The 26208-nt window shown below is 54.0% G+C and overlaps 1 protein-coding gene across 3 annotated transcripts in view; it reads right to left on the reverse strand.

The window, feature by feature from the left end:
• Nucleotides 1–2995: 2995 nt before the first annotated feature.
• LOC144724411 (pre-B-cell leukemia transcription factor 1-like) overlaps nt 2996–26208 on the reverse strand; it is a 230024-nt gene continuing 206811 nt past the window's right edge. For all 3 annotated transcript variants that reach the window (XM_078603519.1, XM_078603520.1, XM_078603518.1), the window contains 2 exons: nt 23027–23116; nt 2996–3119 (listed from right to left, as the gene is read on the reverse strand). In XM_078603519.1, the coding sequence (XP_078459645.1) occupies nt 3027–3119; nt 23027–23116 (183 nt within the window). In that variant the 3' untranslated portion in view covers nt 2996–3026. The remainder of the gene's footprint in view (nt 3120–23026; nt 23117–26208) is intronic.

Below are 26208 nucleotides of genomic sequence, written 5' to 3' on the forward strand. Positions count from 1 at the left end.
ACATCAGCCCAACTCACGACCCCCACCCCCACCACCACCGCCTCCTCCGGCCGCGGAGCGCGCGCGCAACACAACAACACCCACAGGACGACAACTGCCCAGTTGTTGACGTGCACCACTCGCGAATTCTGTCCTCCGGTGCTGCGACCGCGATTCTTGCCATTCCATCGGGCCGTGGCCACGGGGTCCTCTCTCTGGGTTTGTTTCTGCAGCTGCGGGTGTCCGTACATGAAAGAGGGATTTGGTGTTTGTTGGGGGGTTGGGGGGGTTAATTGGAAACAAACGCAGATGAATGATCGCGACCTAAAAAAAAAAATCTCGTTTCGTCTTGAATATATTCACCGTTGTTGTTGTTGAAGTTACGATGTGTTTAAAAAAAAAAAGGTAATGAGCCCTTCCTTCCTCATTGGAGTAGAACAGAAGCTTTAGGTAACGGCAACACTCCTCTAAGACACTCAATGTATCCGACGACATTTGAGATCGAAACCCGTGTGCATGCCCAACAAACGAATGCACGTGCAGACACAGACGTAATTGTGACGACAGTTATCACCGAACACACGTCAGCAATCCGAGGACAAGTAACACACCATTCACTTCCAGGAGCTTCGACGCAACAGTGCGCGAGCGTCGCCACGCTTGAGGTCACGGACTTGATGGCGCACGGAGGCAGCTGGGCAGATGCTCTTTGTAACCGGTGACGAGTTGGCATCGTCCCTCTCCGCCGAGGTGGAAATCCCCCCCCCCCCGCGCGGCCGTGGCCAAGAGGGGGGGGGGGGGGGGAAACGCCCCATCGGTGCAACTCGGAAACGAGTTCACCTCGAAGCTCGCGTGACGTTCCGCATTCTAAACCGGAGGTCGGCGCGGCTCTGATCGATCGCAATCTTGAGCGTCGTCGGCGCGAAACCGCCCAGCTGGCAACCGAACCTGGAGCCAAGACGTTCACCCCCCCCCACACACCACCCCTCGACCTTCACTTCGTGTTTCTCGGCCTCGGTTTTGGGCGGTCTGCCCCGCGCCGACCGCCAAGAGCGACGGTCGGAAACGGACTTGGGGAACCGCGGATTCGCGAAACGCGCTTAAGGTACCAGGGACAGCTCCCCCTCCCACCTTCACCTCCCCCACTTCCTCTCACTCCTCGTCTCGGTCAAGTCGCTCTGCCTTGTGGAAGCCGCTCCGGCTGCGTGCGGTTGCTTGATTGTTTTACAGGACCCATGTTTTCATCGACGGACGCAGCGTCCTCCCGTCCCGCGCTATCGATGTCGCTGCCGCGCAACGGTTCGGACGGGCACGGGAGCGCGATGCTTAGTCACCAGCTCGCTCGCTCTCTCTCTCTCGGAGATTTCTTTTCGTAGCCGAAAAACATCTCTTGCTAATTGCACGAGGTTCCATGCACGTCAATGCGGATGCACGACGAGTAGTTTTGATAATTCGCTGAATTATTTGCATCTGTTTGAACCCGTTATCCAAATTGCGTTACGTCTACCTGTCTTATTGGACCTCACACTTGCAAGAAGACTACCCGCAGCGCATTGCGTGTCACCTATTTAACTTCATTCAAAGCGTGTTAAACTCTCCGCAAGCTGTGTGATGGTTCTAACTTTACCGCTCCGCGTGGAAGTCCCGCGGTTCATTTTGCGATAACTTTCACCGAAAACGTCGTGCTTGGAAATGACAAAACTTTGCAGAGAGAGAGAGCCGGATGAAAACGTTTTTCGGCAACTTCCCTTCGTCCTGTCCGCTGAAAACGGACGCGACGTGAAGTCGCGGTGAAATTAATGTGGCGCCATTCGGAACAGACCCGCGGGTGGTGGGGGCGGGGGGGAGACGGGGGGTGCGGTGAGATTGGCACACTTTTGGCGGAGCTCCGCTATCAGCCCGGCAAATGGCTCTCTCAGCCCCTCCTGCCGCTTGTGGCTCTGCCGAAGGCCGAGCGATCCCGCCGGGCCTTTATCCGGCGCTCCGCCGGCGTTGTCAGCCGTTGCCCACCCCCCCACCCCCCATCCTCCCGGCGTGGCTAGAGAGACGAGGTGGAGGCTTCTCCCCGTCGACGCGCGAGACGAAGAAATGGATTTTGGAAAAACGCAACTCGGTTCGCCAAAAGGAAGATTTTACAAACGAGTCCTCTCGCGGGGGACGCTCAAAACCTGGGAGCCCTAACTCTGAAAAGAAGTGAACGATGGTTCGGGGGGGGGGGCCCTTGAGGTTTCACGGTCTAGGCTATTATTTAATATATTATACCGTACTGTATAATTGTGATTTCTTTATTTGTAATCTTGATAGCGATCAGCTTTGAGCTTCACATTTGCACAAATGTGCGATGACATTTACATTATCCCGCCTCCCCTGCTCGCAGACGCCTCTTACTTGGGATTTCTGCGAGGGAGCAGAGCGCGCCCACGATCTGCGTCGGGTTCTCATTTTAGGCTGAGTCGACCTAAGGGGGAGGGCCACGCCAAGTACAAACGTTCAAATCGGCCAATGGGCGAGACCCAAGAAGGGGTTTTTTTTGCTGCTCGCAAAATGAAGACGTTTCGCAACAACAACAAAAATCGAATTTCGGTATCGTGTGGTGGAGAGGGCCTGACAATCGAAATGTTGCGAGTTCCAATCCTGGGCCATCGCCTCTCCCGAGTCGATAAAATTAGCGACGAAATTGCGAGAAGTGGTTATCCTATGCAGAGAGAGACTGGTCCCCATCATAGGAATGTGGAACATCCCCACCGGCTCATGCGCCGTCAACGACAGCACGCGCCCCCCCCCCCCCCGCCGCCCACAACGCTCGGTTATTCGAGCGTGTGGGAAGAGACGCTCCAACGGAGACGTTGACCTTTGACCTTGAAAGATGCACCACGAGAAATAGGGGAGGGGTGGAGCGGAGGAGTGGGGGGGGGGGCTCCTCAGTGGTGCGCACTGGCAGGACAGTGGAGGGGCGGAGGGTGGGAGGGGGGGGGGTGAGGGCGGTGGGGGACCAAGGGGCGAGGCGGGGGGGGGAGGTGGGTTTGGGGGGTTGCGAGGCGAGTGCATCAGTTGGAGGTGTCGGAATGCACGCTGCCCGGCCCCTCGGTGGGAGACGTGACGGAGGAAGGGGTGGTTGCATCCTGCCAGCCGCCGTTAGCCTGCAAGGCCACGCGGGGGATGGGTGGGGGGGGCAGAGGGGGCAGAGGGGGGCACACACGCGAATCAGCAGATCGCACGGAAACGCGGACGAGGACGCATGAGCAATGGCGTTCAAAAAAACATTGCATTCTTTACGCGTAATCTGCGGTCTACGATCGACGTCAATCATTCTTCTTCTTTCATACGCCGTTTCGAAAAAGCATCGGGGCATAATTGAATTTTAAATGTTGCGAGCCATTGGTTGCCGAGCGGAGTAGTCTGCTCGTGCCACCAGAGCCTGTGTGGCGTGTAGGGCAGGCAATTGGTGGTGCGCCTAATGGTTTGCACCTCGCCGCCGCGTTCGCTGTTTGGCGAGTCCCACTGTCAATACCGATGGGAGTACTTTATCGAGGGAAGCCTCAAGATTATTTTTCAGGTGGAGACAGATGGGGGTCACGAAAACCCATTCGCTGCACTCGCCTCTCCTGGCCAACGTGCAAGTCCAGCGCATTGGGAGCGTCGCGCGCGTTGTGATCTCTGCGTGATCCACCAACCCCACCTCTAAAGAGCTGGATTACACGGTTCACCACCACCACCACCACCACAACAGCCACCCCACGCTGGGCACACGGCTAACTGCCGCACACCAGGGTCGGTGGATCGCTCGGAGATCGGTGTTCGACGCCCCCCCCCCCCCCCACTCGCAGGGCATCTTGGAGGTTGCCGGGGGTTAATCTGCACAGTGGATTTCGACGAGAGTAATCTCCTTTGTGGGTTTTCTTATGGTGCTCCGATTTCCCCCTCCCTCCCTCCCGCCCCCCCCCACCCACCCATGAAAACGACTGAGAGAAACAAAGGGAGCCAACCAGGGCAGAACAGGACCCTTCCGTAGAGCCACTCCTGAGGCTCACCGAGGCTCTCCTGGATACATAATGAATAGCTATTGGCACGGAGAAAATGTAAAATGCTGAGAAACAAACACATGAACATAAAATTACTCAGCGGGGTCGGCGTTTTATTGCTTGTTTTTTTTTTCTTGCCGACAGCAGTAAAAGTTGTTTTGTTCGTTGTTTTGCGTTTATTTGTCCTTTAGGGGAAGTAAGTCAAGGTCTCTGTGTGTGTGAGTGTGTGTGTATGTGTGTGTATGTGTGTGCTTGCTAACAGCACTTGCTCAGAAAGCTTGCGCAGGGTATCGGGAGGAAATCTGTGTGCGTGTGTGGGGAGCGGTGGCACAGCGGTTAGCACACTGCGCTACGAACCCGGTGACCCGAATTTCAGTCCCCCTCTAAGCCAACAGCAGTGACGATTATCTGAACTGATACTAGGCCTCCCCTACATCGATTACCTGGTGTGGAAACTTGAGCACTTGGGAGACAAAGGCGGCTGGACGTGGCCACCCAACCCCTTCGTGTGCTTGCGTGTACATGCAAGCGTGCACGCGTGAGCGTGTACATGTGAGGGTGTATGCGTGAATACGTGAGCGTTTGAATACGTGAGCGTGTATGCGCGAGCCTGTTACGTGGTTGCTTGTGTCTGCGTGTTTGTGTCTCCGTGCGCAAAGCTGCAACACGGTGTTGGGGGGGGGTGGTGGGGGGGGCATCTCTGTCGACGACCTTGAGCCGGGTCACGGAAATTCCCTCCTGCCGTGGCGATGCCGGCCTATCCGTGGGACAAGCGCCGCTGCTGACTTCCACACAAAGCGCTACTCGGCCTATAAACCCTCGAGCGGCCCGCGGGCCCCAGTCGCCCACCGGCATCGTCCGGTCGCGAGTCAACAGCTCTAACCGCAGCCTCCCTTGTGACGCGTAAAGCACGTGGACTCCGCCGGCTCTCGCGTCCGCGCCTTCGCCCGCCCGCCCGCCCTACGCGGCAGCGCATCTCGACTTTATCAGCGCAGCCGCAGCGCTCGCGCAGGAGGGCCCCGGCCGCTTCCTGCGCCAGGAATAATGAAGATTTTATTGCGGCTGTCCCATCATCTGCGGCGAGGGTTTGTCAAGCAAGCCGCCGGTGCCCTCTTATCGCGGCGGAAGGCTGCTCTGGCGTATCGCCGCGGAGCCAAATTGCCTCCTCTGCTCTCCAAAAAAAAAAACCCCGGATCCTTTTTCGTCTCGAATAAAATATGCTCGGCGCACGCGGCTTGCGAATCGTTTCGGGGGGAGTCAGTGGAGGCGTGCGAATGAACACGGCGGCGGCGGCGGTGGCATTTTGTATTTGCAAATGTACGGAACGCTCCGCGCAGAAGCCCCGGCGGCAGAAGAGGAATTCGAAATGAAGAGAGCGGCGGCGGCGGTGGCGGCCTCGTCTCAATTGGTGCTCTGCGATGAAGTGATAATAACGGTGCGTTTAAGCGTGTGGTCCTGTCACGGAAACCCGCGCTGGCCGGGGCCAGCGTGGTAAAGCACGGCTCGGGAACTCGCACAACCCCTGACGAGGCACAGGAAGGCCTTCAGTCATTCAGCAGTTGATTTGGGAAGGGGCTGTAAATTTGCACTATTCATTTTACAGCTAATCATATTAAAATAATATCATAACATTACCGCGTATGATTAATATGTGTATTAATGCACACTTATAATGACACCTGATAGGTTAGAACACCATGTAATTTTTACTTCATTATTGGAAAAAAATAATGGAATTTTAACATTCAGTAAAGTATGAATAATACTTTTATCAATTCCAAGTGCATAATAATAATAATACCACGGCAATAAACTAATAATACTGTCAGTGATGGACAACTGTAACACCGATAATAAAACGGAATAATAAAAAAATAGAACGGCGATAATTCTGTAATGATAGCACTGCGATACGAAACCCGCGATATCACTGCTACCGCTCCTAATATAATAATGACATTTTCAACAAAGCGCAGAGCCGTAATGTGAATTTTTTTGTGAATTAAGGGAGAGAATTAGGGGTAGGTTTATAATCTCGGTGAGATGAATAATTGAATTTTTAACGAGCAGAGGGGTAATTATTTTAACAATTTATCATAAAGTGGGTTGAAAATCAAATTAGTTTGATTAGAAAGCAAAATACAGTAATGAGAAAATTTAAGATAAATTACTTCCCCTTCCTTATCGTCCGCCGCTTCAATTGTGCAGGGACTGAGCCTGACCTTGGAGCTTCTGCCATGACCTGCACGAGCCTCCGGCTAAAACGCGGCGTGGATTTCCCTGGATTGGAGCCGCGCTTGTCTTGCCTGGGCTCAACTTAAGCTGACAGCACAACAATGATTACATGGAAATGTACTGGAATTTTCTCAGCTTTTTACAAATATTTTCCCTACTACCCTCTTTCTCCCATTTACATTTTTTTTCTCTCCCAAATATGTGTTTTATTTTGCATGTTCCTTGCTTTTTAAACGTTTGTCTACCAGGCATGGCAGCGGGATGTATGAAATACAACGATAACGACGACGGTTGATAATAATTGATGATGATGATAATTTAATAATGAATACAGGACGTACATTTGTATGTATGAGTATTAAGTTATACATTTATAAATATAGATGTAGGTCAGCTTTCCGCAGATGTTTGGATTTTCTTTCTCGCGAACTAATTTTAATACTTGAGTAGCAAGGCTTGATTTGAATTCAACCAGAGTAGACTCACAGAGTCTCAAAATCCGCTTTGGATGTCTTTAGCCAAAAGATGTTGCGTGTTTGCGTGCGGGGAGCGGTAGTGTAGCGGTTAGCGCGCTGCGCTACGAACCCGGCAACCCAGGTTCGATTCCCACTCACGGCCAACACCAGTGATGATTATCTGAACCGGTCCTGGGCCTCCCCGAGGTCGACTCAGCCTCGAATCAGTACCTGGTGCGGTGTGTAAACATTGCCACTGGGGAAACAAAGGCGGTGGGGCGTGGTGCTGGCCACCCACCCCCTCGTGTACCGTTCCAGCCTTCATAGGTGCTCGCTAACAGCACTTGCCCCAACAGTCTGTGAAGGCTATACAGGGGATCTTTGTCTTTCTTTGTATTTTGTGTGTGAGCAGAAACGGTACATTTCGTCTCCCACAAAGAAGCCCTCCCCCACTCACACAAGCACTGCGGGTCACTCGTCTTCATTGGCAGACCTGAGCCCGTGATGGAAATTCCACATTCCTATGATGGAGACCAGTCTATCGGGAGGTCATCTTCAATCTATATTGAAAAAAATTTGTTTCTTTAGAACTGCTTTTTTGTGTTGAGTTTGTTGTCCTTCCCCCGCACCTCCGATTAGCACTCCGACCACGTCCGCTGATGCCACCGTACTCCTGCCATAGCTTCCTCCCGTCGCACAGATCCCAAAGCTTCTCTGGAACTCCCACCAAACATTCCGCCGCGCTCCCCTGGCCGCCAGCGTTTGTCAAACATTGCAAACCCTCCGTCACTCGAAGAGGCTCAGGCCGTAAACGTCGAGAGTACAGAACCAGAAGATCACGGCCGATCCTGCACCGTGCCACAAACCCCCAAGGTGATGCCTCAAGTCAGGGCCGTCCATAGCGGGGAGTTGCAGGGCCTGGGACAAATCACAACGCCTGGGATGCCTGCCCCCCCCCCCCCCCCCCCGACGCCTTCAAACTAACACCGTGATATAAAAATGTGAGGACCCCCCCCCAAAAGCGAGGGGCCCGGGGCACCCGCCCCGATTCACCGTGTGCCTTAAGGACAGCTCTTCCTGAAGTCCAAAGTTCCGTTCAGGAAAAACGCGCCATCAATGGATGGATGCTGAGAGTCGTTGCCACAAACGTTGCTCCACCTCAACCGTACCGAGCTAAAAAACTCGGTGGACGAACCGACCACAGACTTTCCTGGCTTCAATTCTAGATTTGAAGCTTTCGTGACTGCAAGGAATCATCTTTCTTTGGTTTTTTTTCGGTAAAGTCACGTAGAAAGTAAAATAAAATAAAAACAAAAATCACGACGTTTCGGAGGCAACACAAGTCTCCGTCATCAGGTGGGACCGTCACAGCCAGATCAGCTGTATCAAGATACAGCTAATCTTGATACAGCTAATCTGGCTGTGACGGTCCCACCTGATGACGGAGACTTGTGTTGCCTCCGAAACGTCGTGATTTTTGTTTTTATTTTATTTTACTTTCTACGTGACTTTACCGAAAAAACCTAAGAAGATGATTTCCTGGCTTCCACCACCAGCGGAGATGCTGGACCGCATTAAACTTACGTAGGCCTTGTGGGCAAGGCCTACATAAGTGGTGAGATGTTAACTCCCTCACCTGGTAGACAGGAGGTCGTGGATTCGATCCTGACCCCCGACACATGTATATTTGGAGTCGCGTGGATTTTTCTCCGGGTCCTCCGGATTTTCTCTCCACATTTAGAATCAACATCACGTGTTTAGAGTGTATATGGCTGCTATACATTTTCACACGATGAGCCACTTCGTTGAGCTATCATTTGTGACGGCCAGGTCACTTCTGAAAAACAGCTACTATAGCTCAGTGAGGCCTTACCTGGTAACATGAAAAATGTTTTTAGTTTAAAAAGCTGTCGCCCCCCCCGCCCCCCCCTGGGCAGGGTTGCCACCTGTGCTGGTGTTCCCAGCATTGTGCCCTTGTTGAAGCAGTCCTGGGAAATCGGTGGAGCGAGGGATCGGAAAAAATGACAAGTTCCAATCCCGGTTGGGGGTGGGAGGGCGGACTTGGCCCATCATCCCTCCCGAGTTCGACAGAAGAATAAGTAACGCCCCTTTGTGCGCAAGTCAGCGGTGGTTGGCCGTGCTGACCTCAGTGGGGCTTTGTCTGGTAGGATGGGGATGGTTTCGTTAAATGTTTATGCTTTTGGCCGATTTGGTTGCCTTTTCTGTACTTTGCACTCATATTGGTGTTTTGTACCGTTTGTTGTTGTAACCTTCTGACCCCGTGGACATCCGTAAAAAAAAAAAACGCTTCATCGTAGCTCATCGGATTCCTCCGCTCTAAATACTGATTCTGATGAGCACCGCAACGTCCCCCCCCCCCTCCGGCTCGGAGCGGTAAACGGCAACAGCAGCGGATCGCCGCCGCCTCGTCAACGCTCCGCTTGAGCGGCAATTCGCTCCCGAGTTTGTCGGAAGCGAATTATTCCCCGTCCGCGACGCGGCAACGCTCGGCGCGTTCACCGCGCGGTTCCCCCCCCCCTCCGCCGACGTCTCCCCCCCACCCACCCACCCACGCCCCCCCCCCCTCCCCGCTCCACGGTCCCCGCGACGCGTCCCGGTTCCCGCTTGTTTTGGGCGCGCGAGAGCCACGCCGGAGGGTTACGGCCGGCGCGAGAACCTCGGGCAATTAGCGCGAGCGGCGGGGGGGGGGCGGGGGGGGGGGGCGGCGGGGGGGGGGGCGGCGGGGTGGGGGGGCGGCGGGGGGGGGGGGGCGGCGGGGTGGGGGGGCGGCGGGGGACGTCTCCGGCGACGGCCGCGTCTCGTCGAGCCGCCGAGCTCCAGGACCCGCGGATTCCGGGCGACAGACGCGAGCCCCAATTATCATTTTTCTCGGGACTAACGGAGCGAGCGCCGCCCGTCACGGGATCGGAGCCAGCGCCCCCAAGTCCTCGAGGCCCCCGCGACGCGACCATCCTTCACCCGCGCGGCGCGCTCCCCGCGCGCGTGCGTACACGTGCGTGTGCATGTACGTGCGCGTGTGTGTACACGTGCGTGCGTGTGTATGTACGTGCATGTGTATGTACGTGCGTGCGTGTGTATGTACGTGCGTGTGTATGAACGTGCATGCGCGTGTGTACACGTGCGTGTGTATGTACGTGCGTGCGTGTGTACACGTGCGTGTGTATGTACGTGCGTGTGTGTACACGTGCGTGTGTATGCACGTGCGTGTGTGTGTGTACACGTGCGTGTGTATGCACGTGCGTGTGTGTGTGTGTATGTACGTGCGTGCGTGTGCGGTGGGGAGCGGCAGCACCGCGGTTAGCGCGCTCCGCTACGAACCCCGCTCACGGACAGTGGCGATTATCTGAACCAATCCTGGGCCTCCCCTAGGTCGACTCAGCCTGAAATGATTACCTGGTGCGTCTGTCGTGCCGGCCTTGATAGGTGCTCGCTAACAGCCTATTTAGGCTATATGGGGGATCTTTGTCTTTGCGGTATACGGTGTGTGTGCAGCATGCATGTGCATCGTGTGCAAATGTGTACATGGCCTGGCACAAGCGCTGTGGTGATGTCACTGCCAGTTAGTGACAAATGGTGGCTGTTGCGCATGTATCCACGATATGCCTGGGTTAGATTCCCTACCAAGGATACCATCACAGCAATTAGTACCTAATCCTGGCCTGGGTCTCTCCTAGGTTTACTCAGCCTTAAACAAGTGAATGTTGTAGTGCATTCATGGTCCAAATTGGGCTAAATTTGAAAAAAAAAAATTGCCGCAAATTACCGCTCCCTACCCAACTTGGCAGGATCCTCCTGAAAAATAATCATGAGACCCGGTGAGGCTTTCCTGGGTAAATGAGCGAATTTGCACACCAGCAATGAAAGGACAGCCTTTAATGGATAGCTGCTGGCCCTACCACGCTGTCAACCCTCACAGCTACTCGCTAACAGCACCTGAGCAAGCATCCACCCAGGCTCGAGGAGGGATCTTTGTTCTAACTCCATTTATACTTTGTGCTGAGCTGTGCACGCTATGCGCGTTATGCACAGTCTATATAATTATTGTGTGTGTATATATATACACACTGCGCTAGGAACCTGGCGACCAGAGATCGATTCTTGCTCACGGCCAATACCGGTGACGATTATCTGAACCGGACCTGGGCCTCCCCTAGGTCGACTCAGCCTCAAATGAGTACCTGGTGCAGTGTGTAAACATCGCCACTGGGGAGACAAAGGCGGTCGGGCGTGGTGCTGGCCACCCACGCCCTCGTATACCGTGCCAGCCTTCATTGGTGCTCGCTAACAGCACTTGCCCCAACAGTCTGTGAAGGCTATACGGGGAACCTTTGTGTTTATATAATTTTTGTTATACATCTTTCAGTGCCATATGTCAGGTGGTGCTCAAGGCAGTTTAACTCAGGAGCCATTCAAATCAACGCGAGCATATCTAGCCTATGGTAAAAGTAATTACGGCATATTATGGCAAATTATCTTAATTACCGCACATCAGCATATGTATCAGGCTGGGGAGGAGGATGCCTGAGATGCGTGAGAAGCAGCGATCCGGAGGCACGTGTTCATCATCGTCGGAGCGTGTGCGAACGAGCTGGAGTGCAGCACAGCAAGTAGGTTGCCGGCCTGGCCCTGCGCTTTTCGCTGGGTGTTTAACACCCCTTTTTTTTGCGTGCGCAGGATTTATTTTCTCCGCGCCCTCAACGTTGACGCCGGGGCACAACATTACGAATAAATAAACTGTGAATGCATTGCAATAGGTTTTTACCCTTTCAACTGGTACAAAAACTGACACCTTTATACAAGGCATCATGTTTGCAATAACCACAACACAAGCAGTCAAAATGCAAACAAAAAGAAAACAACTCTGATAATGATAATGATATGCACTGTCCTTGAAGTTGATTGGTCCACACCCGAGACAGCTTTTCTTAGAGCCTAGTCTCCATTGGTGTTATTTTCTTTTTGTTTGCATTTTGACTGCTTGTGTTGTGGTTATTGCAAACATGATGCCTTGTATAAAGGTGTCAGTTTTTGTACCAGTTGAAAGGGTAAAAACCTATTACTATATTTTGCCACTGGTAAAGGAGGTCTCATAGTGTGAATGCATTGTCGGCCAAAATGTGTCAAAGCAGGACTTGAATCTTTCACGGGTAAATCACTAAAATGCGGCACCGCGATCGTCAATAACGGCAGGGAGCAGATGCGGCGCAGTTGCTACAAACCCCTCGATCCGGACGCGATCCACAGCCACGGCTACGAACATCAGCGGCGAGTGGCATCTGAACCGGACCTGGACCCTCCCTCACTCCCTCCCCCTGCAACCCACACTTACCAGCGTGGTGAAGTATGGTCAAACACACCCCCCCCCCGCCCGCCCCATAACACCCAGACGGCATGAGGAGGCCTAAATGCGGAGTTGGCATGGCAAAATGTGGCGCGCCCCCGTGCATTATTGTTGTGCATCATCAACGGCGGCGATTTGTTCGCGTCGCGCGAGCTCGCGCGGAGAGGAGAGCGCGCACGCTGCCGCTGCTGCCGCTGTTGCTGTATTCCTGACAAGTTGGAAATGCGAAAGGTCACGGCGCCTCTCCGCCCCCCTCCCGCCACCCCCGAGCCCTCATTTATATCCCGGAGATCGATCTCGAAACGAGCGGGCGGCAAGCGGCGCACACAGCGGGGAGGGTTGGGGAATCCGCCACCGCCGCCGCCGCGGTGGCTACGGTTTTGCCTGGACTCTGCCCAACGTGCTAGATTTGAAGCTTTCGTGACTGCAAAGAATCATATTCTTAGGTTTTTTCGGTAAAGTCACGTAGGTAAAAGATGCAGCTAATCTGGCTGTGACGGTCCCACCTGATGACGGAGACTTGTGTTGCCTCCGAAACGTCGTGATTTTTGTTTTTATTTTATTTTCATTAATTTTGATCTTTTACCTACACAGTGACTTTACCGAAAAAACCTAAGAATATCTGCCCAACGTGCCGCATCAAGAATCCGGAGCGACCCCTGCCACTCAAACCCTTCTCCTTCTTCCTCTGAAGCCAACGTCCAGTATTCCACCCCCCCCCCCCCCGCTGCCACCCACAAACATTTCTCCCCCCCCCGAAAAATGATGCCACCGACCAACCCCGGTCGCCGATTTATTCCCGCGATGAAATAATTCCGTCCAAATTTCCGCAGAAGGATTTACGCGTTTCTTGGAAAACGAGGGATTTGTGCGCAGAGGCGCGGTGTAATGGCTCGCTCCTGCGGGTATGTTTAGAAAATAAATGATTACATTTTGAAAAGGCCAGTTTCTTTTTTTTGCTCGTTTTTGTTGTGTTTGTTGTTGTTTGAGCCAGCTCTCTCTGGGGGCTAAATGGACCAGCGTGTCAGATCACTGAGACAGCGCCTCCTAGACTCCGGGTTCACACCCTGGAGGGAAAAAATTTGAAAACAAAATGGGAAATAATCATATGAATGCCGCTTCCGGAGTTTTGGAACATTTCTTTCTCCGTGCGGCAAGTTTAAACGGTGTCAGCCCGCCCCACTTTCTATGAACACGTGCGTGGAGGTAGCGCCACTGTGGCTATGAGATGTTAACTACCTCGCCTGGTATGCAGGAGGTCGTGGGTTCGATCCCGACCCTGACGATACCTGCTGCTGTATATTTGGAGTTTGCGTGTCTCTCTCTCTCTTCATCATCACAGTGGCTATGAGATGTTAACTACCTCGCCTGGTATACAGGAGGTCCTGGGTTCGATTCCGACCCTGACATTGCCTGTGGATTTTTCTCCGGGTCCTCCGGTTTTTCCCTCCACATATAGAATCAACATCACGCGTTTAGAGCATTGGGCTGCGATACATTTCCACATGATAGCCGCTTCGTTGAGCTGTCATTTGTGGCCAGGTCGCTTCTGAAAAAGAGCTGTGTATGGCTCGGAGTTAAAACAGTAACTAGAATGCATGACCACAAAATAGAATTTAGCAATGCGATTGTGTTTGTCAGAAATGTATGCTTGCAACAGATTCACACCCGTGTAGCCTTAACAGGCTCTTAAGGCAAAATGCTGTAAGCGAGCATCTATTAAGGGGCCGTCCATAAATGACGTCACGCCCCTCGTCACACGGCGTCACAAAAAATCTGACCCCCCCTAAAATATGACGTCACAAAGCTCTGCCCCCCCCCCCCCCCAAAATAAAACATGCTTCAAATCGCTTTAAACTATTGTCATTGTAGTGCGTATTTAATGTGGCGTTGCACTCTGATGTTGTTGGAGAAAACATTTATTAAAAAGTCTATTTAATTAAGTAGAACGTGTTGCCTATATTTAAAGTTGCGCATTTTGATGTGACGTCACATTTCTCAAACCCCCTCCCCTCGTCACACATCGTCACAAATCTCTCACCCCCCCCCCCCTAAGTGCGTGACGTCATTTATGGACGGCCACTTAAGGCAAAGTGCTGTTAGCGAGCACCTATTAAGGCCAGCACGGCACACAAGGGCCAGCACCACGGCCAGGCCGCCCTTGCCTCCCCGAGTGGTGACATTTCCACACCGCACCGGGTTACCCATTCAAGGCCGAGTCGACCTTGGGGAGGGTGCCCAGCAGAGGTCGCAACCGGGTACCCGATTCCCGTACCCTACCCGATACCCGGCTACCCGTACCCGGCTGGGTACGGGTACCCGTTTGCGACCCTGGTGCGGCCGGGTACGGGTACGGGTAGGCTGTGAGTCACCGGTGAGTAACCGTTTGTCACTCATTTCGGGTAGGGTACGGGTACGGGTAGCGTACGGGTACCCGTAACGGGTACCCGTTTGCGACCCTGGTGCGGCCGGGTACAGGTAAGGAATCAAAACCCGTTTGCGACCTCTGGTGCCCAGGGCCCGTTGATGTGTTTCTCACGCAGCGCGCTGTGCAGATAAGTACACGGCCGCTGCCCACGCGTACGGCACTCGGGCAACGCGCAGCTGGCGAGACTGGCGAGTGATGTTTTTTGCGTTCCGTTGTTTCTGTTTCAGGTCGTTCGTTATCAATGAACTAGTCTTCCATTAATGCATGGCAGGTGCCTCGACGCTCCCCTTTGCAAGAATGGTCCCGGCTTTGTGATGTGGCGACGATTCACTGTCGATTCACTGCAGATTCACTGCAGATTCACTGCAGATTCACTGTCGATTCACTACAAATTCACTACAGATTCACTGTCGATTCACTGCTGATTCACTGCAGATTCACTGTCGATTCACTACAGATTCACCGCCGAGCGGTTTGTGTGTGAGAGCGAGTAAAACCCACCGACGCGAGAGGAGAACACTGATAACTCTTCAACGCGGACAACCTGCCAACAGCCTACTTGCTGTACCGTCTCTCCCACGGTCCCTCCATGCCTAGACACTGCTCGACCTCGGGCCGACAACGGCGACCCGGGCTGACCGAGACGATTTGACCGCGGTCGACCAATGGAGTTAAAACAAAGCAGACGAGGCCTTGCCACTCGAGTGCAAACCCTCGTCAGCTGCAATGACACGGGACCATTTGAACGTCGTTGCCGACGTGATCCGAGTACCGCCACGGGCAGAGGTCGCAAACGGGTTTTGATTCCTTACCCGTACCCGTACCCGGCTGCACCAGGGTCGCAAACGGGTACCCGTACCCTACCCGATACCCGGCTACCCATACCCGCCCGGGTATCGGGTAGGGTACGGGTACCCGATTGCGACCTCTGGGATGAAGCCATGTTGCAGGCGCGGGTGGGTTGATTCTAGGAACTTGATTTGTGAGAAGAGACAAGACGTTGGGAAATGAGTGACAAATGGTGACTCACCAGTGACTCACGGCCTACCCGTACCCGGCCGCACCAGGGTCGCAAACGGCTACCCGTACCCGGCCGGGTACGGGTAGCCGGGTATCGGGTAGGGTACGGGTATCGGGTACCCGGTTGCGCCCTCTGGCCACGGGGCTGGACTGCGGCCTTAGAGAACAAGCACGCCGACATGCGGGCCACCACTCCGAGCCAGGGTGGGTCCTGCCCTCTCTCCCCTCATTCAAGAATTTCACATTTGGCAGACGGTGTACTCGCACGCAACGGCCAAGATGCTCAGAAGTCACGCCGCTGAGAGGGCACTGCCCAGATCCTTGTTTTGAATCACGGCCTTCGGACGCCCGTGATGAAAGTGTGGCGGGGGTTGATGTACGAGCGTGCGTGCGTGAACTTCTTTCGACGCCGCGCGTAGCCAATCGCGCTGAGCGGAAGTGCGGGGGGGGGGGGGGGGACAACGAGCAGTTTCTAAAGAAGTGGGTTTGGTAATTGTCGCAGGGCTCTCGGAGCGATTGACAGATCACTCCCCTCAACCTGGCACCACCGCGGCTCTTGGGAATTCGAATTTCCTGTCACCCGACGGTCGGAGGGCGCCGACCCCGAGCGTGGACAAGACGTCCCCCCCCCCCTCTCTCCGAGGGGGATCTCAGAAGCAAGTTCCGTGGCCGTCACCAACCTCCAACTTCCACGGGCCGTTCTCTACTTAACCGCCCGGGCCGATGCTGCGGTCCGCGTGACGTGGCAGCGCTGGCAGCACCGGCGGTCAGGGGTCAGGGGTCAACTCGGCTCGTCGTTCCTCCGCGGCCGCCGACACAAGGGCCTACTTCTGTAAGAAGCCAACGACTGTCAAACTACGGAGGGATTGCCCCCCCCTGCCTGCCCCGCTCCCAATTACACCACACCGCACCCCACCACGGAAACGTGGAATTTCCACCGCCGTCTCAAGCGGGGGGGGGGGGGGGGGGTGTCGCCAGCGACCGAGCGGCTCCGTGGTCCAGACTTCGCCTTCACGAAACGGAGAAGCGACGATTAAAAACGTCGTCGTCGGCAGCGGCGGCACGACGGTGACGAGCGGGCGAGAGACGCGGGGGGCGGAGAAGCGTTTTGAGCGATGAACGGGCTGAGGGAGACGTCCCGGGAATCCTCCGTCGCCACCGCCTGCGAGAGCGGAGCCTCGTTTATGGAGTGTTGGGGGTTGTGGCAGGAGGGAGGGGCGGCGGCGGTGGCGGTGGGGGGGGAATAAGCAAGAAAGAAACCCTCCACGCGCGAGGAGTCCCTACACCCCTTCCCGCTTGTGTCTCATTAGCCGGCTGGGCTTAGCCCCGTGCGCGCGCGTTGTCTCCGTGCGGATATTAACAGCTCATTTGTGAGCGGAGCTCGGCGGCATGCACCGTAAGCTGCTTTTGAAGGACCTGCGCGTCCAATTACCAGCCAGTGACTAATGCGCCATCAATCTGCACGTTTCTTTATTTTGTTCATTTCCTGCGGGTCGTAGCCCAAAACTTCCTTCTTGTTTGGTGTTTTGTAACAAAAATAAAAATATCTTCTTTCCCGCCTCCCCGAGTTTGTTTATTTCGGATGACTCGCCACGCCACGCCGCTCCGCGGGGAAGTCCGTGGCGGCGTGCGGTTGTCGTGCTATTGTGGCGGAGGGAGGGAGGGAGGGACTGACCCCCTGTCAAGGGAACGTGGAATTTCCACCGCTCGCTGGGGGAACGACGACCGTCGCCTTCCGGGTGGGAACGGCGGCGCATCGACCCATCGAGACCGATCGCGAAACGCGCGTCGAATCGTGCGCGTAGGAATCGGCGTAGTTGACTGACTGTGTGTTTTATTCAGAATCAGAATATTTATTAATTCTGGAGGAATCCCATGAGCTATGAAGCTCTTTTTCACAGATGCCCAGTAGTTTCACAGAAGCGTTCCATGCAATGGGTTCACATCAATCCTGCGACCACTGGAGGTGCTGCCATTCACACCCTCGCAATGTTTAAAACAAGAAATAGATTTTCTTTTTCGAGTTGCGAGCGTAAATCGTGACAATTCATTGTTGAATTGCTGGAAGTGGTGGGGGGGGGGGAGTGCGAGTTGAATTTTTCCACGGCTAAGATTTTGCTCCTTCGCCGGTTCGGGTTGCGAGACACTTTGATTCGCGCGTACCCACACGCACGCACACAGAGTAGCGTCATGTAGAGGTGGCCCTCTCCCTTCCTCACTGAAAACTCATGAGATGTCCCGACCAAGGGCAGGTCGTAGGTGCGACTGCACGCTATGTGGGGGGGGGGGGGGCACTCCGCTGCAGAGGTGTTGAGACGTCCCGTACACCTTCGGCGCTCGCTGCCAAAGAGCCCGCCGCGTTTTTTTTTTATTGTTTTGCTTTGCGGGAACGGCACACAATTGCGGCCGAAGTGTGTGGCAGTAGAGCAAGTAGGCTGCCCACCCAGCTGTTAACGGTGTTCCTCGGTGCACTCCCGAACTCTCTTTCCAAAACGTTGATGTGACTCATAGTAAAGGTTTTTGTGTTAGATCGCTTAAGTATAAATGTTGTGTCGTGACCCTCCACCACCCGACACAGCCAATTAGCAAGGGATTTGTCACGTAAACAAAACGCCAAATTAGTTACTACTTCAGCCCACCGGTGTGTCGGAGAGTAAAACAACAACATTTACAATTTGAGTAGTGTGACATTGATACGACGACGGCAACGCGAGGTCGAAACTTCGCTTCGAGGGGGGGGGGGGGGTGGTGGCCTTCTGCCACGTGGCTGCCCCCCACATGTGGAACGCCCCCCCCCAGTCGTATACGTGACTCGGGGGGGGGGGGGGGGGGAGCAAGCGACGGTGGATCGCACAGAGATCATTATGCGTGTGTGCGAGACACCCAGTAGTGGCAGCGGAATAGCCGGGAGGTGACCTTGCGGGTGGGACTGCGACCTGTGTGTGCGCGTTTGCCGCACCTCCAATTAGCACGGTTGGCTACGTACGGTGCAAAAAAAAAAAAGTCAACGCACGCACGGTATGTTTCCCTTGTATTTTCTTTTTTTGGGGCAAGGGCTGGTCCCGGTTGTCGTGGGGAAGCCTGGTTTCCTACACGAACACTCAACAGGGAACCGGACACAAATGCCAAGCAGGACCTTCCTTAAAACAAGTCACGTGACTCCGTGGATTTTCCAGAGTAAGGGCTTTTATTTGGCTTACTCCTCTCCATGTTGTCTCCGTTTTGTTTCGGGGTTTTTCTCGTTCCTTCAGTTCTCCTCCGTCTCCTCTTTGTCTCTCTCTATTCTCACCATCAACCCTCCCTCCTCCCTCGCTCCCCTCCCTCCCTCGCTCCCCTCCCTGATTGAGGAACACACCGAGCTGAGCAGCAACAGCAGCAGCACCGAGATCTCCACCACCGCATTCTCCCCCCACCCCTGCCAAACCCAATCCTCTCCCTCCTCCCTCCCCCCCCCGGCTGCCCCCACCCCGTCACCCGCGTGCCCGGTGATCTGTCGGGCCGGATTGCGGGAGACGTGCGCACGCGGCTGTGTTCAGCCAGAAGCGATGCGCCGCGTCTCTCTCTCTCTCGTCAAACTCAAACGAAATAAAGTGGCAGCGCGGAGCGGGGAGGGGGCACGGGCGAGAAGGTGGGGGGGGGCGTAACGAGTGGGGATGGGGGAGCGGGCAAGCGGGAAGACAGTGAGCTGGCTCGGAGGGAGTGAGACACGGGGAGTGTGAAAACGAGGGCGGGCGGGCGGGCGAGGTGACGGGACACCACGAGTTGTGGCCAACGTCAAAAAAAATCTAATTTTCTAAAAAATCGCGCCAAATTAATTTCGGCAGCGGCAGAAAAGTTCAGCGCCAATGAACGAGTCGGGCGGAACGCTCCGACCTCAACGGATCCTCGCCACCGTGCACGAAGCGCAGAGGGGCGGCGCAGTCAGATCTCTTGTCGTACCCTACTCCTATGCTCCCTGCCTTCGCCAAACTCCAGTGAAGCAGCGTGGTGGAGTACGATCGAATAACTGGCAGGACCGTTGTCGCACGGACGTGAACCACTTCCATCCGGCGGTGGAGTGGCCAAAGGGCCGTGCGGAATGCGCCCAATTAAAATCCTGTCGCTTGGGTTCGTTCGTCAGTAGGACGTGGAGCGGTTCAGGAGCGCAAGTCGCTGAGCGAGGACGCAAGGGGCTTCAACCGAAAGTCTAATTGGAACGGAATCGGTAGAAAAACCGATGACGTACATGTACAATGGCGTACACGTACGTACAAGTACGTCATCGGAATGGGTTAACAAAAACATTTAGTTGCCATTTAAACATTCTGAGACCGTGAATTCGTAGTGACTTCACAGAAGTGGATCCTGCGTTTGGATCTATGATCCTGCGGTTGGATCTAAGGAGTCTGAGAGGACGTTTCAGAATTGCGATAGAAACACTGACACCGACAATCGTGCAAGAGACTGAACAACAGCGCAACGGCGTTGTGGCATTCTGCGATGAAGATGATCGCGTGCATTCAGTCTGTTACGAGTTTAAGTACAGGCCTGAGCCTAGCCTGTTTCTTGCCTATGACCAACTGCGCCTCACTGCAGGATACTGAGATGCGCTCACTGTTACTTAAATCAAAAACGCACTGTAAACTTGCACTAATAAAGATCATCACATTGCCAGATCTATGCACACGTGTGTATGTGTACGTGTGCGTGTGTACAATTCGTGGTTTAGCGGTAAATGAATTGGCCGCGGTGACGTCACCGCCACTTCGTGGCGAATGGCGCTCGTCGTCGTTGCTGTTGTTGTTGTGTACAAACTCGGGGGAGCGGTGGCGCAGTGGTGGCGCACTGCGCTATGAACCCCGCGACCCGAGTTTAATTCCCGCTCACGGCCGACATCAGTGACCATAATTTGGCCCGGTTCTGGGCCTCCCCTAGCTCGACTCAGCCCCAAATGAGTACCTGGTGTGTAAAACATTGGCACTGCAGAGACAAAGGCGGTTGGGTGTGGTGCTGGCCACCCACCCACCCCCTCATGGACAGAGCCAGTGTTCATAGGTGCTCGTTAACAGCACTTGCCCCCTACAGTGTGTTAAGGCTACACGGGAGATCTTTGTCTTTGTATGAACTTAACCACATTCCAATTCCTTCCAGTAAGAAAAACTAAAAACAGTCCTCCTCTTTATAACCCTCGTGGAACACGCACGCACACACGCACACACACATGCGCACACACACACAAAGATCCCCCATATAGCCTTAACAGACTGTAGGGGCAAGTGCTGTTAGCGAGCACCTATGAAGGCCGGAACAGTACACGAGGGGGTGGGTGGCCAGCACCACGCCCGACCGCCTTTGTCTCCCTAGTGGCAATGTTTACACACCGCACCAGGTACTCATTTGAGGCTGAGTCGACCTAGGGGAGGCCCGGGACCGATTCAGATAATCGTCACTGGTGTTGGCCGTGAGCGGGAATCGAACCCGGGTCGCCGGGTTCATAGCGCAGCGAGCTAACTGCTACGCTACCGCTTCCCACTCACACGCACACACACACACACGTACGTACACACGCACACACACACGCACGCGCGCGTGTACACGCATGGGTGCGCATGCACGCGAGTCCTAAAACCTCCACCATTTCACTGTCACCGCAAAAACATACAGAAATATATATCTGGTCGTAAGAATAACAACGATATAGAAAGAAAAAAAATATTAAAAATTACCAGCAACAAAACAACATCCGTTGGCTTTCTCCGCAGCGGCGGCGAGGGAGAAAATGTCAGCGCGCGCTCGCGGCCTGGGACTAATTGGAGCGCTGCTGAGGTGGTGGTGGGTGGTGGGTGGTGGTGGTGGTGGGTGGTGGTGGTGGGTGGTGGTGGTGGTGGGTGGGTGGTGGTGGTGGTGGAAGCAGGGGGGGGTGCATAGACGGCCGTGGACGCTACAGATAAACGCAAACAGCGCGCACGAGCGGTCGTTAAGTTTGTTTTGCGTCCAGAGCCCCGCTCGACTAATCGGTCACGAGCAATGACAGAAAGTCCGGAGTGACATCCTTGCTGCTCGCGTGAGCGATGGAGGCGGACGTTCACGTCACGTCTACGGCGCTTATATTACTCCACATTCTTGTGGCGGGGCTGAGTCTGACCAAAGGGGCAACCGACCACCGTCGAGATCCCTGCAACGTGGTGCAAATTGTAGCGACCCCCCTCCCCCCGGACGGATGATGGGAAGAGTCATCCCCCCACCACCCCCCACCCCGCCCGATGACGACTTCAACGTGTGCCGCCATGCCATTGCGAGCCGCTCGCTTCGTCTGCCGAGAGCCGGGTTTGACCCCAGGACGCCGTAACGCCGTAACGCCGCTCGCCGCTCGCCCACCGCCAGCGAACACCAGAGGCGGCGCTCGCCGCAGTATCTCTACAGAGTGTAGAGTCCGAATCGGGTATCTTTAGTCATGGCCGGAGGAATCCGATGAGCTTTGAAGCAGCTCTCTATCACAGATGCTCAGTGTCGGCGGGTCAGCGATATTGAGTCCTAGTTCATCGGCCCATCGCCTTCGCAGACAAAAAGCGATCCGGCAGCTTCTGTTTCGGCAAGCAAAGTCCGTGCTTGTTTTGGCACTTTGGGTCTCGTGAGGCTTGTTAAACTGATGCTGCTGGTCAACCAAGATGTTATTGGCAAGAACACTCCATATAAACCTTCAAGGTCCAGTCTTAACATCGTGGGGGCTTTGGACGAACAAAGAATGGCTTTCCTGACGCAAGTAATGACCTGGTAATAACCCCGTCACGTGCTGCGAGTTGATGGTTATCACGTAACCGTGTGCGTGCGTCACCCATGACATGGGAATTGGTAGTGTGGTGGTTAGCGCATTGCGCTACGAACCCGGCAATCTGAGTTCGATTCCCGCTCACGACCAAAATCTGTGACGAATACCTGAACCGGTCCTGGGCCTCAAATGAGTACCTTGTGCGGAGTGTAAACATCAGCGCTGGGGAGACAGAGATGGCTGGAGGTGGTGCCGGCCACCCACCCCCTCGTGTGCCGTGCCGGCCTTCATGGGTGCTCGCTAACAGCACTTGCCCAAAAAATGTGTTAAAGGCTATATGGGGGATTTTTGTCTTTGTTGCTCATTACATGCACGCCTCGCAATGCATCAGTAGTATTAGGCGGACCCAACACGCGACTTGTACCATTTTGGTGCAGTTAGCCCCTTAAATCCAGGAGTGACCGGTTACAGTGCAAGCTTGGGGCTTCTTCAGGAAGACGACGGAGTCTAGACTCTGTGCTCGCGATCGGAAGAAGCCTTGCCAAGCCGAGAGACTTGTTCGGTGGTTTCGCAGTCGGGGCGACGCGTTCTCCCAATTGTGCGAGTCGCAAATCGGCCGTATGAAAAAATATGTGTGTGTGTGTGTGTGAGAATAAGAGGCCGCTGGCTTGGTAATACAACAAAGCGTATTTGTGATGCGGAGAGACGTGACATATGAAGGGGACGCAGAGTCGTGTATATCGCAGGTAGTTATTTGCAAAGTCCCGCTGTACTCACGCTCATGGCCGGGGGGCTGTAGAGCTGATTGGCTGCCATACCGTCCCCATAGGCGCTCGATTGGCTCATGACGTGGCGCAGGGAATCCACCTGACGGGGGGAAGGGGGGGGGGGCAGGATCGGGTGGGGCGATGGGCATGGCACAAAGGGGCACAAATAAAGCATTAAGTCAAAGTCTCTCTCTCTCGCTTGTGTACGGCCAGGGCCACCCAGAGGGTCACGGAGGCCCGGGCCTGGAGATTGCCCGATTCGTAGCGCAGTGCGCCAACCGCTTGCGCCACCGCTCCACGATTTTAATGGGAATGGAAAGAAAAATTGACAAGTCAATGAAAAATAACTACGATGGTGTGGACGATCAGCCTCTGCCGGCATCCACGGTCACGATTGTGAATCTCTTGTTTTAATCGGGCGAATTGAAACTGGACGGAGATTGTGCAGATGACGAATGCCGCGCGGGCGCAAAGATCGCTTGATGAGCGAGCGTCCGCCCGCCGCAGACTGCGGGAGACATCGGATGATATTTCAAAGCGGGGCTCAGAGCTTGTGTTTGTCCGAGAAAATGTGTGCGCGCTTGCTCTCGGCATGTGCGCGTGCGAGGAGCGGTGGCACGGCGGTTGATGCGCTGCGCTACGTTTCCCGCTCACGGCCTACACCAGCGACGATTATCTGAGCTGGACCTGGGCCTCCCCTAGGTCGACTCAGCTTCAACTGACTACCTGGGCGATGTGTAAAACATCGCCACTCAGGAGGTGGTGGCCACCCAACCCCCCGTGCGCCGTGCCTGTCATTCAAAGGTACTCGCTCACAGCGCCTGCCCCAAAGGTCTGTTCAGGCTATCCGGGGGACCTTTGCCTCTGGATGTCAACCGCTGTACAGAAACTAGGATGAGTTTTTTTGTTTCAAATCATGTTTATCTTCAACATCCAGGACTTACGCGAGTGAAAAATCTGTGATTGCGGCTGACACCAACGTCTGCAATTAAAAACAATAATAGATTGAACGAAGAGAAAGAGGCAATAAAATGACACGGCTAATCCGACAGCTAAACTGTGCCGAAAAAAACTACGCACACACACACCCACCCCCTTGTGTCAAAATGACCTGGGTTTTTATAAACCCACTGTCATCGCTCATTACTATTGAAAAAAAAACCTAATTGATTTTCCACCCACTTCGTGATGAATTGTTAAAAATAATTACCCTTGTGCTCGTTAAAAAATGCAATTATTCAACCCTCCCAGATAACAAATATGGGTTCCCTGTAATTAAGCAAAGTGCGAGGGAATTAAAGTGACGCCGCCAAAGACAAACACAAGTTGGCCGATTTCATTTCGGGCGACAGCTCCGACAAGGGGCGGCTTCACGCCGCGCTCGGACCTCCCCTCCTCGCAGGCTCGGGATCCATCGCCGTCGACAGGGCCGCAAGTTCTCCCGCCCGCCCGCCCGCCCGCCCACCTCGTGCTAACGGCGCACGCGGCGCACGGCTCGACTGCCGCAACGGAGACTCCCTCGCCACCTTGCGATCAGCGACACAATCCTGGCTAAGGGGCCGTCCGTAAATGACGTCACGCGATTTTTGACGATTTTTGACCTCCCCCCCCCCTCGTCACACGGCGTCACAAAAAGTCAGACCCCTCCCCCTCAAATATGAGGTCACAAAGCTCTGCCCCCCCCCCCACCAAAACCATATTTCCATTTTGAAAATAAAACATGCTTCGAATCGCTTTAAACTATCGTCATTGTAGTGCGCCTGATGTTGTAGGAGAAAACACGTATTAAAAAGTCTATTTAATTAAGTAGAACGTGTTGTCTATATTTATTTAAAATTGCGCATTTTTACGTGACTTCACATTTCTCAAACCCCCCCCCCCCCTCGTCACACATCGTCACAAATGTCTGACCCCCCCCCCCCCCCGAAGGGGCGTGACGTCATTTATGGACGGCGACTAATTGCCCGATGAAGCCGGTTGTAATCACGGGCGAAACTGCGTCCTCGAATTGCTCACGGTGTGTGGGTTCACTCTCCACCACGACGGTGAGCTGAACTAGCAACTAATCGGCACGTCTTGCTCACGTGTTTGGGTGGTGGCGGGTTTAACGACGCATTGATATTTCACGCAAACTAACCCAAAAAAACCCCCCTTTATTATGGACAGTATTGTTACACAGCGTGGGGGGGGGCAGGGGGTGCCTTGGCCTCCCCGCAGTGGCCAAAGCTACGTGTTGGGGCCACACCCCCCCTGACAACCACGATGAGATTTGTTTTCAACAACGGTGTAAAAAACACTAAGACGTATTTAAAACGCGGTTGAAATTGATTTCTATGAAGATGCTTTCATTAACACTCCACGTTTTGTTTTAATTTAATTAGAGCAGTAGCGTAATGTTGCAAAGAGGTACAACTACGGAGCTCTTGTGGCTGCGCTTTGCGAAGACGGAGCGCTCCGACAACGTTAAATGTTCGAGACCATGAGCGTGATGATGATGTGATTAAGCAAGAGGAGCCACAGTAGATAGCCCAGGTGCGACCGTGCGAGACAAATGCAATATTGGGGCCCCACCTGACCGATTGCCGCACCCCCTGAGTTGATAATGTAGTTACTACGCCACTGATAATGTAGTTACTACGCTACTGATAATGTAGTTACTACGCCACTGATAATGTAGTTACTACGCTACTGATAATGTAGTTACTACGCCGCTGATAATGTCGTTAGTACGCCACTGATAATGTAGTTACTACGCCACTAATAATGTAGTTATTACGCCACTGATAATGTCGTTAGTACGCCACTGATAATGTAGTTACTACGCCACTGATAATGTAGTTACTACGCCACTGATAATGTAGTTACTACACCACTGATAATGTAGTTACTACGCTACTGATACTGCAGTTACTACGCCACTAATAATGTAGTTACTACGCCACTGATAATGTAGTTACTACGCCACTGATAATGTAGTTACTACGCCACTAATAATGTAGTTACTACGCCACTGATACTGTCGTTAGTACGCCCACTGATTCGCTATCTTCTCTCAATGTTCGGCGGGGATTTTTGTTGTTGTTGACGGCGACGTTACCGCGCAAGGTGACATCGGCTATCGCTTCTATTCTATTTCGGATTCATATAAAGCCCTGCAAAGGGCGCTATATAAGAAAAACGATGTCGCGAAAA

The sequence above is a fragment of the Lampetra planeri genome, chromosome 20 (assembly GCF_965212315.1).
Source record: "Lampetra planeri chromosome 20, kcLamPlan1.2.h2, whole genome shotgun sequence".
Classification (NCBI taxonomy): Eukaryota; Metazoa; Chordata; class Hyperoartia; order Petromyzontiformes; family Petromyzontidae; genus Lampetra; species Lampetra planeri.